At 35.7% G+C, this 12,836-nt stretch overlaps 1 protein-coding gene across 2 annotated transcripts in view; it reads left to right on the forward strand.

The window, feature by feature from the left end:
• The window catches only part of GRID2 (glutamate ionotropic receptor delta type subunit 2), a 1,244,993-nt gene extending 1,239,365 nt beyond the window's left edge, over positions 1–5,628 (forward strand). For both annotated transcript variants that reach the window (XM_006910734.1, XM_006910735.1), the window contains 2 exons: positions 2,393–2,633; positions 5,206–5,628. In XM_006910734.1, the coding sequence (XP_006910796.1) occupies positions 2,393–2,633; positions 5,206–5,628 (664 nt within the window). The remainder of the gene's footprint in view (positions 1–2,392; positions 2,634–5,205) is intronic.
• The last annotated feature ends 7,208 nt before the right edge of the window (positions 5,629–12,836 follow it).

Here is a 12,836-nt window from a genome sequence, read left to right on the forward strand (position 1 = left end):
TATAATGCTTTAGGTAATATGATCATTTTAACTATGTTGATTCTTCCAATCCAAGAACACGGAATATCTTTCCATTTCTTTGTATCTTCTTTAATATCTTTTAATAGGGTCTTGTAGTTTTCATTATATAAGTCCTTCACATGGTTCATTAGATTTATTCCTAGGTATTTTATTCTTTTTGTTGCAATTGCAAAAGGAATTGTTTTTTCCACTTCTTTTTCTGACACTTCATTATTAGAGTACAGGAATACTACGGATTTTTGAATGTTGATTTTGTATCCAGAAACATTACTGTATTTGCTTATTGTTTCTAGTAGTGTTCTTGTGGAGTCTTTAGGGTTTTCTATATAGAGAATCATGTCATCCGCGAATAATGACAGTTTGACATCTTCATTTCCTATTTGGATGCTTTTTATATCTTTCTCTTGCCTGATTGCACTCGCTAGGACCTTCAGTGTTATATTGAATAACAGTGGTGATAGTGGACAGCCTTGCCTTGTTCCTGATCTTAGAGGGAAGGATTTTAGTTTTTCACTATTAAGTATAATGTTGGCTGAGGGCTTGTCATAAATGGCCTTTATTATGTTAAGAAATTCTGTGTTTTCTAAATACAAATGACTGTCTAGGATAGAGGCTAGGATTGGGGTGATCCATTCATATAAATATTAATGTTCATCATCATTTTTGTAAACTCAACTCATCAAGTTAACTGCCCTTTTTGAACAACACTCTGAAGCAACAGAATTTTAGACAGATCAATTTCATAAGAAAGAAGTGCAGGCTGTGAGGGAGGCTCCAGTGCAATGTCGGCCCTGCAGTGTCAGCAGGTGGCACTATCTGAAGGTGGATGATAGGCACATAAGACCAACTCTCCCTAGGGCTTCCTTACTCTTGTTTAACTCGGACTGAATGTTGATCCCACCTCCAACGTTATCTTTCAGTTCATTCTTATAGAACCACAGATGACATGAAACAGATAAAAAGGAAAATATATCAGCAAAAGTGAATAATTTACTTCTTCCAGATAGGCTGTTTTTCTTTCTAAAGTTTTAAGCAGTTTCTTCTCCAAATTCTCCAAGGCCTAGGGCAAGAGTACAAATATGGGTCCCCATATCCTGTCTATGTAGAAGTTACAAATCAAGCTAAACGATTAGATGAAATATGTTGTATCCTCTTACTTTGACAAATATACCTTCCTGACCCCTAGAAAGCCAGGTTTAAGTTTCTAGCTCGTGACTAGCTAGGAGTTCTGCACTGACCCATAGCACAGGAGTCAGCCGCTCGTCCCCTCTCTTCCACGTCCAGCTCTGTCCTGCACAGGGAAGTGTGTGCACCTGAGCTCAAACACCCAAGCTCTGTCCACACTCTCAGGACTGTGGACCTGCGTGCATCCATGGCTGTGAGATCTGCTCTCAGGAGATAATTCATGGGAATAGGTCTTCCCAGGTCCTGCACAAGCGTTTTGAGTTGTTTGGGCAAAAAATTGTAAGGACCCCTAAGGGTGGTGCTTACTCTGGATAGGCTCATGGCCTTGGCCCTGACCATTCTCACCCTGTGAGAAGGGGTGCAGCTGGAGAGCCAGAGTTAGACAGGTCTCAGAGCCAAAAGTTTATTTTAATTGAGAATAAAACTTCTATGAAAATCACACTTAAAAAGCTGCAGTCTTTGCAGCTACCCCCAGCCTCTAGGGGGAAAAAAAAAAAAAGAAGAAGAAGAAGAAAAAGAGTATTTCTTGTTTTAATTTAACTACTTCTGAAAGCCTCTGGTCAACTTTTCTTCTCGTTCTCCAAGGTAAGATTATTTCCCCTTCGGCATTAAATGGGAAACTAGATCAGTTGTGTGAAAAACCGAAAATGATGCATTTTATCAACTTCAAACTTGTCCCAAGGCTTTCTCCCACACTGTGTTAAATAATAGAAGTCTTTTTAATTGAATTTCTTTGTGTGTAGCATATGCTGGGCAACATTATGCCAGCATCTTGCCCTAAGCAGCAAAATGTTCTTCATAAAAGCATTAAGATCCAGCGCATCATTTTGCATGTAGGAAAAGAACACAGAACTGCAGCAGCTTGAAACCACATAAAAACAGTGCCTCTGAAATGTAATTGTAAAAGCACATCGCAACAAATGGGGGCGGAGGAGGATATTTAGGATTATAAAATAAAACAAAAAAAAAGAAGAAGAAGAAGGGAGGTAGGAAAGCACTGTGGCACAACTCTGTCTATAGAATCGAAGCAATAATGTTTGTTGTGTCCTAGCATTCCATCCGCAGGGTAATCTATATATTTTTATTTCTCCCTGGAGGCCACCATCCTCTAGGGGTAGGATTATAAATGGAAGTGCTGTGCACTCAGGCAATAATTGTAACACGTGATTGGTTCTTTACCCCTAAGGATTCTGGAGCTTCAGCAGAATGGTGACATGGATATCCTGAAGCACAAATGGTGGCCAAAGAATGGCCAATGTGACCTGTATTCCTCAGTGGACACAAAGCAGAAAGGAGGTGCCCTGGACATAAAGAGCTTTGCAGGGGTGTTTTGTATCCTGGCTGCTGGAATTGTCCTCTCCTGCTTTATAGCCATGCTGGAGACGTGGTGGAACAAGAGGAAAGGCTCCAGGGTCCCTTCAAAAGAGGTACTTGATTGGGAGCTTGGGGACTAAGTTGAGCCAACAAGCAGGCTGTTTCCAGGGAGACTAATCACAAGGGAGGGGATGAAGGGTTGGGAGTGGTCCTTGTTTCTTTTTTCCTGGAAGAGTGAAAATAAATCTGTGAAATCTAATAATTGATAAGACCAATACCAATTCTATTGTGGACATCCTAGATAAATGAAGAGGAGACTACAGTGTTTGAAATACTGACAATTTCATATGCCATAATGGGCTTTGAAATTCTTCCAAATCTCGCGATAAAATTTAATTCAATGACTTTTTAAAGGCTGTGATTCCCTTGACCAGTTCACAAAGATACTTCTTTATTTCCATTAGCTGTTTAGCTTATAGCTAAATTACTTGTGTCTTTAAGATTCAGCCTAAGAAATCCAATTAAACCGTAAAATAATCAGAATTTTCTCTTCATCGCCAGTGACTGTTGCACTCTATCTGCATATAGACCTAAGAGAAGTGATTATATATTTCTAGCTCTGAAGACTCTAAGCTTTTAACAAATCCATATCATGGAATCATCTAGAATTCAATATTTCTCCTTTACTCTTGAGTCAACTCAACTCCAAACCCATATTAAAATTTTTCCAGAGATTTGAGAGAATAACTACAGAATTACATATAATATCTCATTTAAAGTGGCATGTGCCTTGTTTTCATTTAAAAAAAAAAAAATATATGGGATCTATAAGTATCTTATTTCTACCAGGTCAAAAATGTGAAATTTTTTCAATAATAAAATCATTTTCACTAAAGCTTCACAAACTGAAATGAAAACAATCTAAATTTGCTGAATGATTTGATTTGCTGGATAGTTTCAAAGAAGGACCATTTTAAAGTTTCTATAACTAGACCTTGGCTAACTGATGCCTAGAGGGAGTCCTAAAAGGATCTGTTTTATGCACAAATAAAAATGACTTCTTATTTGCACATGAATTTCTGTATGTTAATGTATTCTTTCAAACATATTGTTTTCTAGTCTAAGGATTCCTTCCTACTGCCATATATGCAGAATTGATTAGCGCCATTTATAAGGAAAAGCGTGGCTCAGCAAAAATAAATCTTAGCTTCCTACCTGTCTGAATGATCATAAATTAATGGAGTATAAACTAAAAATTAATCAGGTTTTATCATAGTGTTTTCTCTGTGTAATAAGCTTTGGTACCTCTACTGATGTTGATTCAATGCAAAAGACTATATTAATGCAATATAATAGCTGAGACTTCGTATTCTCAAAAATCTGAAAATTAAGGACTCCCCAAGCTCCTTATATTTTGAATTACTATATGTGATATTAAATTTTTGCATTATTATATCTGTTGATGGATGACTACATTATAGTTGCTGTGGGAACCATAAAATTGTATTTCAGCCCTCTAAAGTCTCAGTGATAATATTACATTAACGGATTTTTTTATTGGATTTTGAAATGAGAAAGAAGAAGAAAAACAGTGATGCACTCAAAATATTTTTCACTTAGGAGCACTATAATAGCACAATAAAAAAATACATACTCTATTCTAACTCATGACAGCTAATCCAAATCTTATGAACAAATATTTTCTCCTCTTATGATTAATAGACATTTTTAAATCACAATTTTAATTTATTGAACTTGGCTATAAATAAAACAAAGGATAATTTTATTTTTTACCAGTTATATTTTTCAAATATTGGGCTTTGATGCTCACTTTTAGTGAAAATCCTAAGAAATTTATGAAATAGTTTCAACTCCAGAAATCTGAGGTTTTACTTTTTCTTTATTAAGCACCTTCTTACTAAGACTTCATTAGCATAGCTCAAAACATATACCTCCCCTAAAGTAAAGCTGTCACTCATATGTCATGACTTGAAGGGATCTCTAAATGTCCCACTGACCTCACTGTATTGCCTCATTCAGGTAGGAGGCAGCTTGAGTGTATGAAATCTCTCAAATAGAAATTAATTATCTTGTGTTGAATATCACTCTCTCTAAACAATCTCTATATCTCTAACCTACGAAGAAATAATGCTAAAATAGTCACTAACACTCTAGTGTGAACTAGCATATCAGCATATTGTATCGCTCATCTCCAAAAATAGAAAGTTAGAGTTAGGAGTGAGTAGTGGAAAGGAACAAAAATCTAACTTGGAATGAGACACCCTGAAAAGAGGAAGCATGTGTAAAGAAGAGGTGGGAGTGGGGAAGATGAGTTGCCAAAACTATACTTTTTATTTGTACAGTTTTACCAGGTCTGTCCCTGTTCTTATACAAGGCAATCACCCATCTACTGTTCCCATATTTTGTAGTTGCATGTGGCGTATGTTCATTTTAGAACTTTTTACTGCAAGAAAAATATTTATTATAGATGATCGTATCTCAGAATCCTTGGTACTCCCAGAACCTAGTACAGTGCCTGGCTCATATTAGGTGCTCAATAAATACTTGTTAAATGAATAAACCCCAAAGTTCAGTTCATCACATATCATGTTTGCTGAACTACTTTTTTTTAACCATGGAAGCTAGTACTGATGAGAACCTTATCTTCTTTTTCTTCATCTCCAGGATGACAAGGAAATTGACCTGGAGCACCTCCATAGACGTGTAAATAGCTTGTGCACAGATGACGACAGCCCCCATAAACAGTTTTCCACCTCGTCAATTGATTTGACCCCTCTGGACATTGACACTTTGCCAACACGACAAGCACTGGAGCAAATCAGTGATTTCAGGAACACTCATATTACCACAACAACCTTTATCCCAGAGCAGATCCAGACTCTTAGCCGCACACTATCAGCTAAAGCTGCCTCTGGTTTCGCTTTTGGCAACGTGCCTGAGCACCGAACTGGCCCTTTTAGGCACAGGGCACCTAATGGGGGCTTTTTCAGGAGTCCTATAAAAACAATGTCATCTATTCCCTATCAACCAACTCCTACTCTGGGGCTCAATCTGGGTAATGATCCAGACCGAGGCACCTCCATATGAGCATCCAACAAATCTCTTCGCTGTTTCTTTCGTAGGACTCCCTTTGCAAGGAGCAACTGTAACGTGGGACTAACATGGATGTAATTTTTTTTTTTAATCAGAATTATTAGTAACAGTTCTAGTTCTTTCTCCCCACCTTCTCCCTCCTCTTTCCTCTATTCTTTTCTCTGCCTTTTCCCTCTCTTCCCATACATTTCCCTCCACTTTTTTCATTACTCAACTTGTTCCCCCAGAATATAGTATACTAGGATCCTATTAGTCCGCTTTTCATATACTGTACTTCAAGTCTAGGAAATGTGCACTGAGCATACTAAAAGTATATGCAGGATTAATTTTACATAAAGGCCTCTTATGTAACATTTCTCTATTTTTAAAGATATAATTGCAATAACTTCAGTCTTTTTACATTCTTCTGCTGCATCCATACAATGCTCCACTGCTGTTGAGTGTCCTTTAACTGTGGACCAAAGGCAATCCCTGCAGTGTTTATAAAATAATTTAAAGACCATTCAGGCCACATATTACGAGAATGCAATTTTGTAGGATTACAAAAAAGCCATTAATATGCCAGTCAAGACTACAGTTAAAACTACTCTTGCACTGCAACAGTGCATATGACCTTTATGTGATTGTACAGTATTAAAAGTTTTTTCTTATGTACAGTAAACTTTATCATATGGCAGAAGCCTCTCTTGTGTTAAATAAATTAGTATCTCATATATATACATATATATGCACCTATATAATGTGTATATATATTGAAAGGCGGCCATTGCTATTGCAATTCATTTAATAAAGCTTTAGTTTAAAAAAAAAGTATTGTATACAGGAATTATGTATAGTGCAGGGGTCTTTTCAGTTAGAAAAGGCAGGTTGCTTTAATGTTATTCTGACTTGCATTGTTTGCCAACAGAGAATATTTTATACTTTTGTTATTAAAACATCCAGGGCAATTTAATATTTGTTCCTAGATGTAACTCATTTGAGTAGGTTTTGCATTTGCTATTCAGCAGTGTATAAAGCTAACCTTGATATTTTTACTTTTAATTAATTATCTAAACGGAAAATGCTATTAGCTGAACCACGTCCACAACAGCACATAGAGCTCTATAAGAGTTTAAACGTAGATGCTCATTGAAGGCTAATAAATTCTCTTCCAAAGCAGTAAGCCAGTTAATACAACTGTAGTTGGGGAGAGGTGGGAGCCCTTAAGAAATATTGATGTGGCCTTAATTACTGTCATACATTATCCTAAAGAAGAAAATATGATAACCATTCTGGGCTCTCAACTTAACCTCCTTTTTATATTCAGTTTTATTTGGAGGAGTTACGTATTTTTTACATTAGTGCCGAGTGTATAGAAGGATGACAGCAAAAACAGTGCCTCTTTGTGCACAACCCTTTTAAAGTAGCATTCTTACTGTTAGAAATGTAGAATGAACTTTGTTTGTAATCCTTAAATTAAAATGTGGTAAGTAGGAAGCAAGAAATTATCCTGTGTTCTTACGCAACCATACACTTATTTTAATCTAATTCATTCCGTGGCTAGGATTGATGTAGGAATCAACCTATGTGATTTGCTTTAGGAGAAATTAAGAGGTATATTCTTAAGGTATATTATATTTTGATGCTAATTCTGTTCTGGGGAGCATCTTGTACTGTCTCTGTTTTTGTACTAAATCTTCAAATATTGTCTACTGTGTAAGGCAGAAAAATTTCTTATCATGCAAAAACCATTTTGTTTCCAGGGTAACAAGTACCTAAGTGCATGCACAACTTGTTTATCCCTTGTAACATTCATGATCTTATCCACAACTCTGATTTTAAAACAGCAACAAAAAAAAACCTTTACTAAAAGCTATATAGGGACATACCAGATGTTGCAGTGATTTTAGCTATCAAACTGTTAACCATGTACAATATTTAAAATAGGCCTATTTTGATGTATTGCCTATTATACAAATACACAAAACACTTTTTGGAGGCCTCAGTTATGAGTGGCAGAGCTTTCTGTGTATAATTTGTCTAAATAATTTGTCTAATAAAAATGTTTTCTAAACTTGCTCTCATACCATTGAAGTCTTAACTATAAAACTTGAAAATGCTTACTCTCTCACAAATTGAATGGAATGTTTCTAAAAATTTATCTTGAGTTAATTAAAGCATAAAACACATTCAGTTTTACTAGCAGAACTTTCTCAAAATGAGTGGCTCTCTCTAAACAATTCTAAGTGATGTCCTAAGCCAGTGAAAGACTGCTTTTCTACTATTAGAGATGATTTGAACCAACAATATTATTTTTCCTTATGGATGGCTCTGTGAGCACTTTTTGAGAGTAGGGTTATCCTGTTTTATGTAAAAAAAAAAAAAAAAAAAGCAACCATTATAATAATAGCAGAAGGAGGATTTGTTGCATCAAAGAAAAAGAAAATTAAGAGTAATTATTAAACTTAGAATTTATGTATTAATAATTGCTTTGCTGTTGCTCATAGTGCTAAATCTATTAATTTGAAAATCGATAGACTCCAAATTATATCTAATATGCTATTTTCTGCATTTGAACGATATTTAATTCATCTAGCATTTAACCTATTCAATGGATATATATCTGAAAATATATTCAATTTAGATTAAAATCTCTGAGGTTCTAAAATTTCATTAAAAAATGAAGTTATTAAATGTTAGAACCAGGGGCAACTGTAGAGATCTAGACTATCACCCTCGTTTTACAAATAAGGGAGCATAAGATGCCAGGATGCTGTGACTCGCCCAAAAGTTCAACAATCTGAGACTTAAAATCGGGTCTTTTTTCTCCCCTTTTAACTCTGCCATGTCACATTGAGTCGCATTCGCAGGTCCTCATGGGTTGTAAACATAGGGACTGCTCAGGTACAATGCCTGCACCCACTCCCCTTGCCCAGCCTAAGCTGCAAATCCCAAGGAATCTCCTTCCTCTTCCTTGGCTGGGAACACACAGAGCTTCTGATTCAACTGCTCTTTTTACAGATGGGCCAGTGAACGCCGCAGGCTACTTCCCCAAGGTCAAAGCTCCAGGCAGAACTCAAGCCAGACCCCGCTCCTGTCTATTACTACTTCCTTTAGACCATTGTTTGTCCTGGTTCGCACCACTTACACCAATCTGGTTATTCCAAAACAAGACAAATACCTTATATCCATGAACTTATATTCTTCTCAGATGTCGAATTTATTCCTTTAGTGAATCATTAAGAGAATTAGTTGTCACTTTCAACCACATCAGAAGTTATGCACAGGTTTTGGTTTAATCATACACTAGAAAATTGTTAAGACTTCCTTTCTTCCTCATATATATCAAACTACAGGCAATTTATCATTTTCTTAATTATGTTCTTTTTCATCTCTTTTAGTTTAAGATTGGTTGTCAACTGAATAAATACTTTTAAAAATAGACTTTGCTGAATGGTACTTTGCTTCATCAATTAAAAAGGGAAAAATGATGAGAAGATCCATTTACCTACCCTACATAATATCATCTAAGCCACACAATTGGGTAACAAATTATTAGTATTCTATAATCAGAATTTTGGAATGATGGAACACATTCTGTATTATGAGTATAGTAAGTATGCCAGAGCTAAGAACTTTTGTGCTAATAAACATAAATTTTATCCTTAAATATAGATCTCATGATAATTGATAAAATACAGTGGCTTAACTAAAAATTGTCTTCTTTCCTCTGTGTTTTTATTTCAAAGGACAAATCCTATTTCCAATCCTTGTGATCAGATTTTAATAAATGACTAGCAATTATGGCCATAATTATCACTGCAAGAAATTTTAGTCGATACTCTCTCATCAGATAGCATATATGAGCTCCCTTGGGTGGAAATAAATTAACTAACATTGAAAAAAATCAAGAAATAAAGCAATTAGTGTTTACTGAAGATCTCTTATGTGAAAGCCACTGTGCTAAGCAGCTACACATGGCGTAAATGAAGATATTTGTTTAAGAATGGATGTATTCTACGGCCCAGTTCTTTCTTTGCCCCTTATCAACATGCAAGATATAGATGCCAACTTATAGACTTTCTGAAGTGGCAGAAAAAATCACCCCAAACCAGTGTAGTCCTTGGACCTGGACCATCAAACTGACTTGAGCAATTCATTTCCATAGTTCTCAAGGGCTAATTGGGTCTGCCCTCTTATATTCAAATCACCTCCACAAAGACGACTTTTATTTACATTGCAACTAAAGCGCCTAGTCACCTTTCCAGTCATCTGAGACACAGGATACAGTGTGACCAATGAGTCCGATGAACGTATAGTGTTTTACAAGATGCCCACCATGACGACAGCCTATGCACATTTCTGGAAGAATAGAAACTTCATGGTTTGCTCCATTTTATAGAGCTGCACAGAGGCATGGAACAGGTATAGCAACAAATGGTTCAGCCTGCCACGGAGATAGAAACAGAGTAAAGGCGCAGTCTCTCATCTTCTTACCTAAATTTTCCAAATTTCAATTTTTTCAATAGTTTTTATTTTGTTTCCATGTGATATTAATAACAAAGCCAAAACTATTTAAATTCGAGATTTTTTTTTCATTATCTGAAAGCTCTAGCCTGACTTGTCATTCCATGCAATTTAGAACCAACTGTCACCTTTTGACTAATTTTGCACATTTCCTAGAATTTCTTCACACTGCAGAAGAGAAACTGGCTGTGCTATTTGGACACATCACCCATCTGATGCCATAGACGTAGCCGTCTAATCTCTGTGAGGAATGAGGCCTTGCTTTCGTTTTGGAGAAATCCAATAGGTTATCACCTCAGCATTGACAGCGTATTTCAAAACTCTCCAACTATCTGTGATGTGATAGAAAATTCACAAAATTTTCAGGACAACATTTATTCTCATTAATTAAAAACTAATTAAGCTTCCATAACAGCTGCTTTAGAAAGAGAAACATATGTCACAAAATGAAGGAATGACAAAACATCAGAACCAGAGAAGGGATGAAAAACATTACTTTTAATAAAGATTTTGCCTGCCACAAGATTTGAAATATGAGTTGAAGGCAAATTTCAATTTTTAAAGTTGCTATATTTTATTTTTAAATTGACGCTACTGAAAAATTTTAGGAATTAAGTGCCCTATGTCCATGACTATTTTTAATTTTTAAAAAATGCACGTTGATAAACAAATTACAACTTGTTTATTCACTGCACAAAAGATTCATAATAAGGAATCTTTAAGAATTAGTTCTTCTCTTGTGATAAAATAAGATTCGATTTGCAAACATTTAAGTTATATAACACTTTTCAAGATCATAGCCACCTCCTGAAGCAAGGTACCTATATCTACTTCACACTGGACAAATAAGGAGTTGATAGTTAATATAAAATTCTTCCCTAGAATTATATTAAAGTTGACTTTAAAATTAACACTAGCCCTCTATTAGTATTTGTTTTTAAGAGTTGGTATCAGATTTGTTTTTAGAAATAAAAACATGCTAAAATTAAGTCAAAAATAAAGGAAGCACATGTAGAGCTCATTTAACTTGACATTTTTATCTAGATATGGTTATTGTATATCTAATATGCTCAAGACAATGTTAAAAAAAGTTTTGAACATTAGTTGTTAGATGGATTGTAGCTGCATCACATAATTCACATTAGATATAAATACAGAATTTCACATATACCGCTTTTTAATGAGTACAATACTATTTGCCAAATTAACATATTAAAAATAGCAATACAGCAAGATATATATGTAATTGAGACTCCCAGATTTAATTCTACATGACTAAGCATTTTAAAACTTACTACTCACTCAGATTTCTCCATTGAAACATCATGGTAAAAATAACTGTTGATAAACAGCCACTAGTGTACAAAACCACTTTCCATCTGCATAGACTCCAAAGTTTATGGTGTGTCCAATTAACATGGTAAGCCTTATAATACAGCTCAATCACCAACAATTAATATATTTTAATTAATTCTTTCTCATCCATCATCATTAAATGAAGTTTTAAATTCTTACTCCATAGTAATAATTTTGTGTCTCTTTTTTAAAAGACTACTATCAGTACTCATACATAAACTTTAATAAGGCTGCAGAGAAAACATTAGGAACAAAACAATCACATAAGATCAATCAGTCCATCAACTAACACTTTCTGAGCACCTACTATGAGCAAGGCACCCTAGGATGGAGATTTCCTAACTGGAGTGCCAAAGCACACTCCTGGACCCAAAGTAGCTCCAGTACTGAGGTACTGAGCCTCTCTCTCTCAGGATGGTGGGGTAAGCCCCCAGGCTGGAATTCTGCCCATAAGCAGTTCTCTTCATTTACACCTGGCCTTTCCTCAGACAGCTTCCAAAGTTGAAGAAACAAAGTATAAACATTTGAAAAGTTAAATAAAAATTTATGGTTTAAATAACATTGGAAGACAAGAATATAAATTATATTATGATACAGAATATCTTTAATTGTCAAATTAGTGCTATAGATAAAATATTCTATGAGAAGAGACAACAAATAAGGCTACATGGCTTGGGATGGTTTCATGGAATATGTGGAAATTTAGCCAAATCAGAGAGAATATAGAGAGGTCAGAAGAATACCAAAGGGCTTTCAAGCGAAGGGTTTAGTGTCACCAAAGGCACAAGGGTGGGAACGAATGTTCAGAGGAGCAGTAGCCCACGATGTGTAGCATAAGGGTCTCGTGTCAAGATATAACAGGAAGTAAAGCTTGGGTGGGACTGTGGAAAAACTGTAAGCTGGGCTCAAGAGATTACACTATATCCTGTTCATTCGCTCATTTACATATTCAACATATGTCCACTAAGGTCCTACTATGTGCAAGACACTATTCTAGGTACTGGGGATACACCAGTAAACAAGGCAGAAATCCTTGCCCTAATGGAGTTTACAATCAACTGGAGGAGACAGACAATAAGCGGGATAAATAAGTGACGTATATAGTCTATTAGATGATAAGTGCTATAGGAAAAAATGAAGGGAAGCAGGAAGGCCAGAGTGAGAGCAGAGATTTGCTATTTAAAATAAGGTGTCAGGCGAGGCCTCACTGATTAGTTGACATTGACTGAAGCCTGAAAGGGAGTGAGGGAGTTAGCAAAATTGCTGCCTTCGAAAGAACATTCCGGACTTTGGAAAGAGCTAGGACAAAGGCTCTGAGGTGGGAGTGTGCTGAGCATGTT

This window comes from Pteropus alecto, unplaced genomic scaffold, assembly GCF_000325575.1.
Source record: "Pteropus alecto unplaced genomic scaffold, ASM32557v1 scaffold63, whole genome shotgun sequence".
NCBI lineage: Eukaryota > Metazoa > Chordata > Mammalia > Chiroptera > Pteropodidae > Pteropus > Pteropus alecto.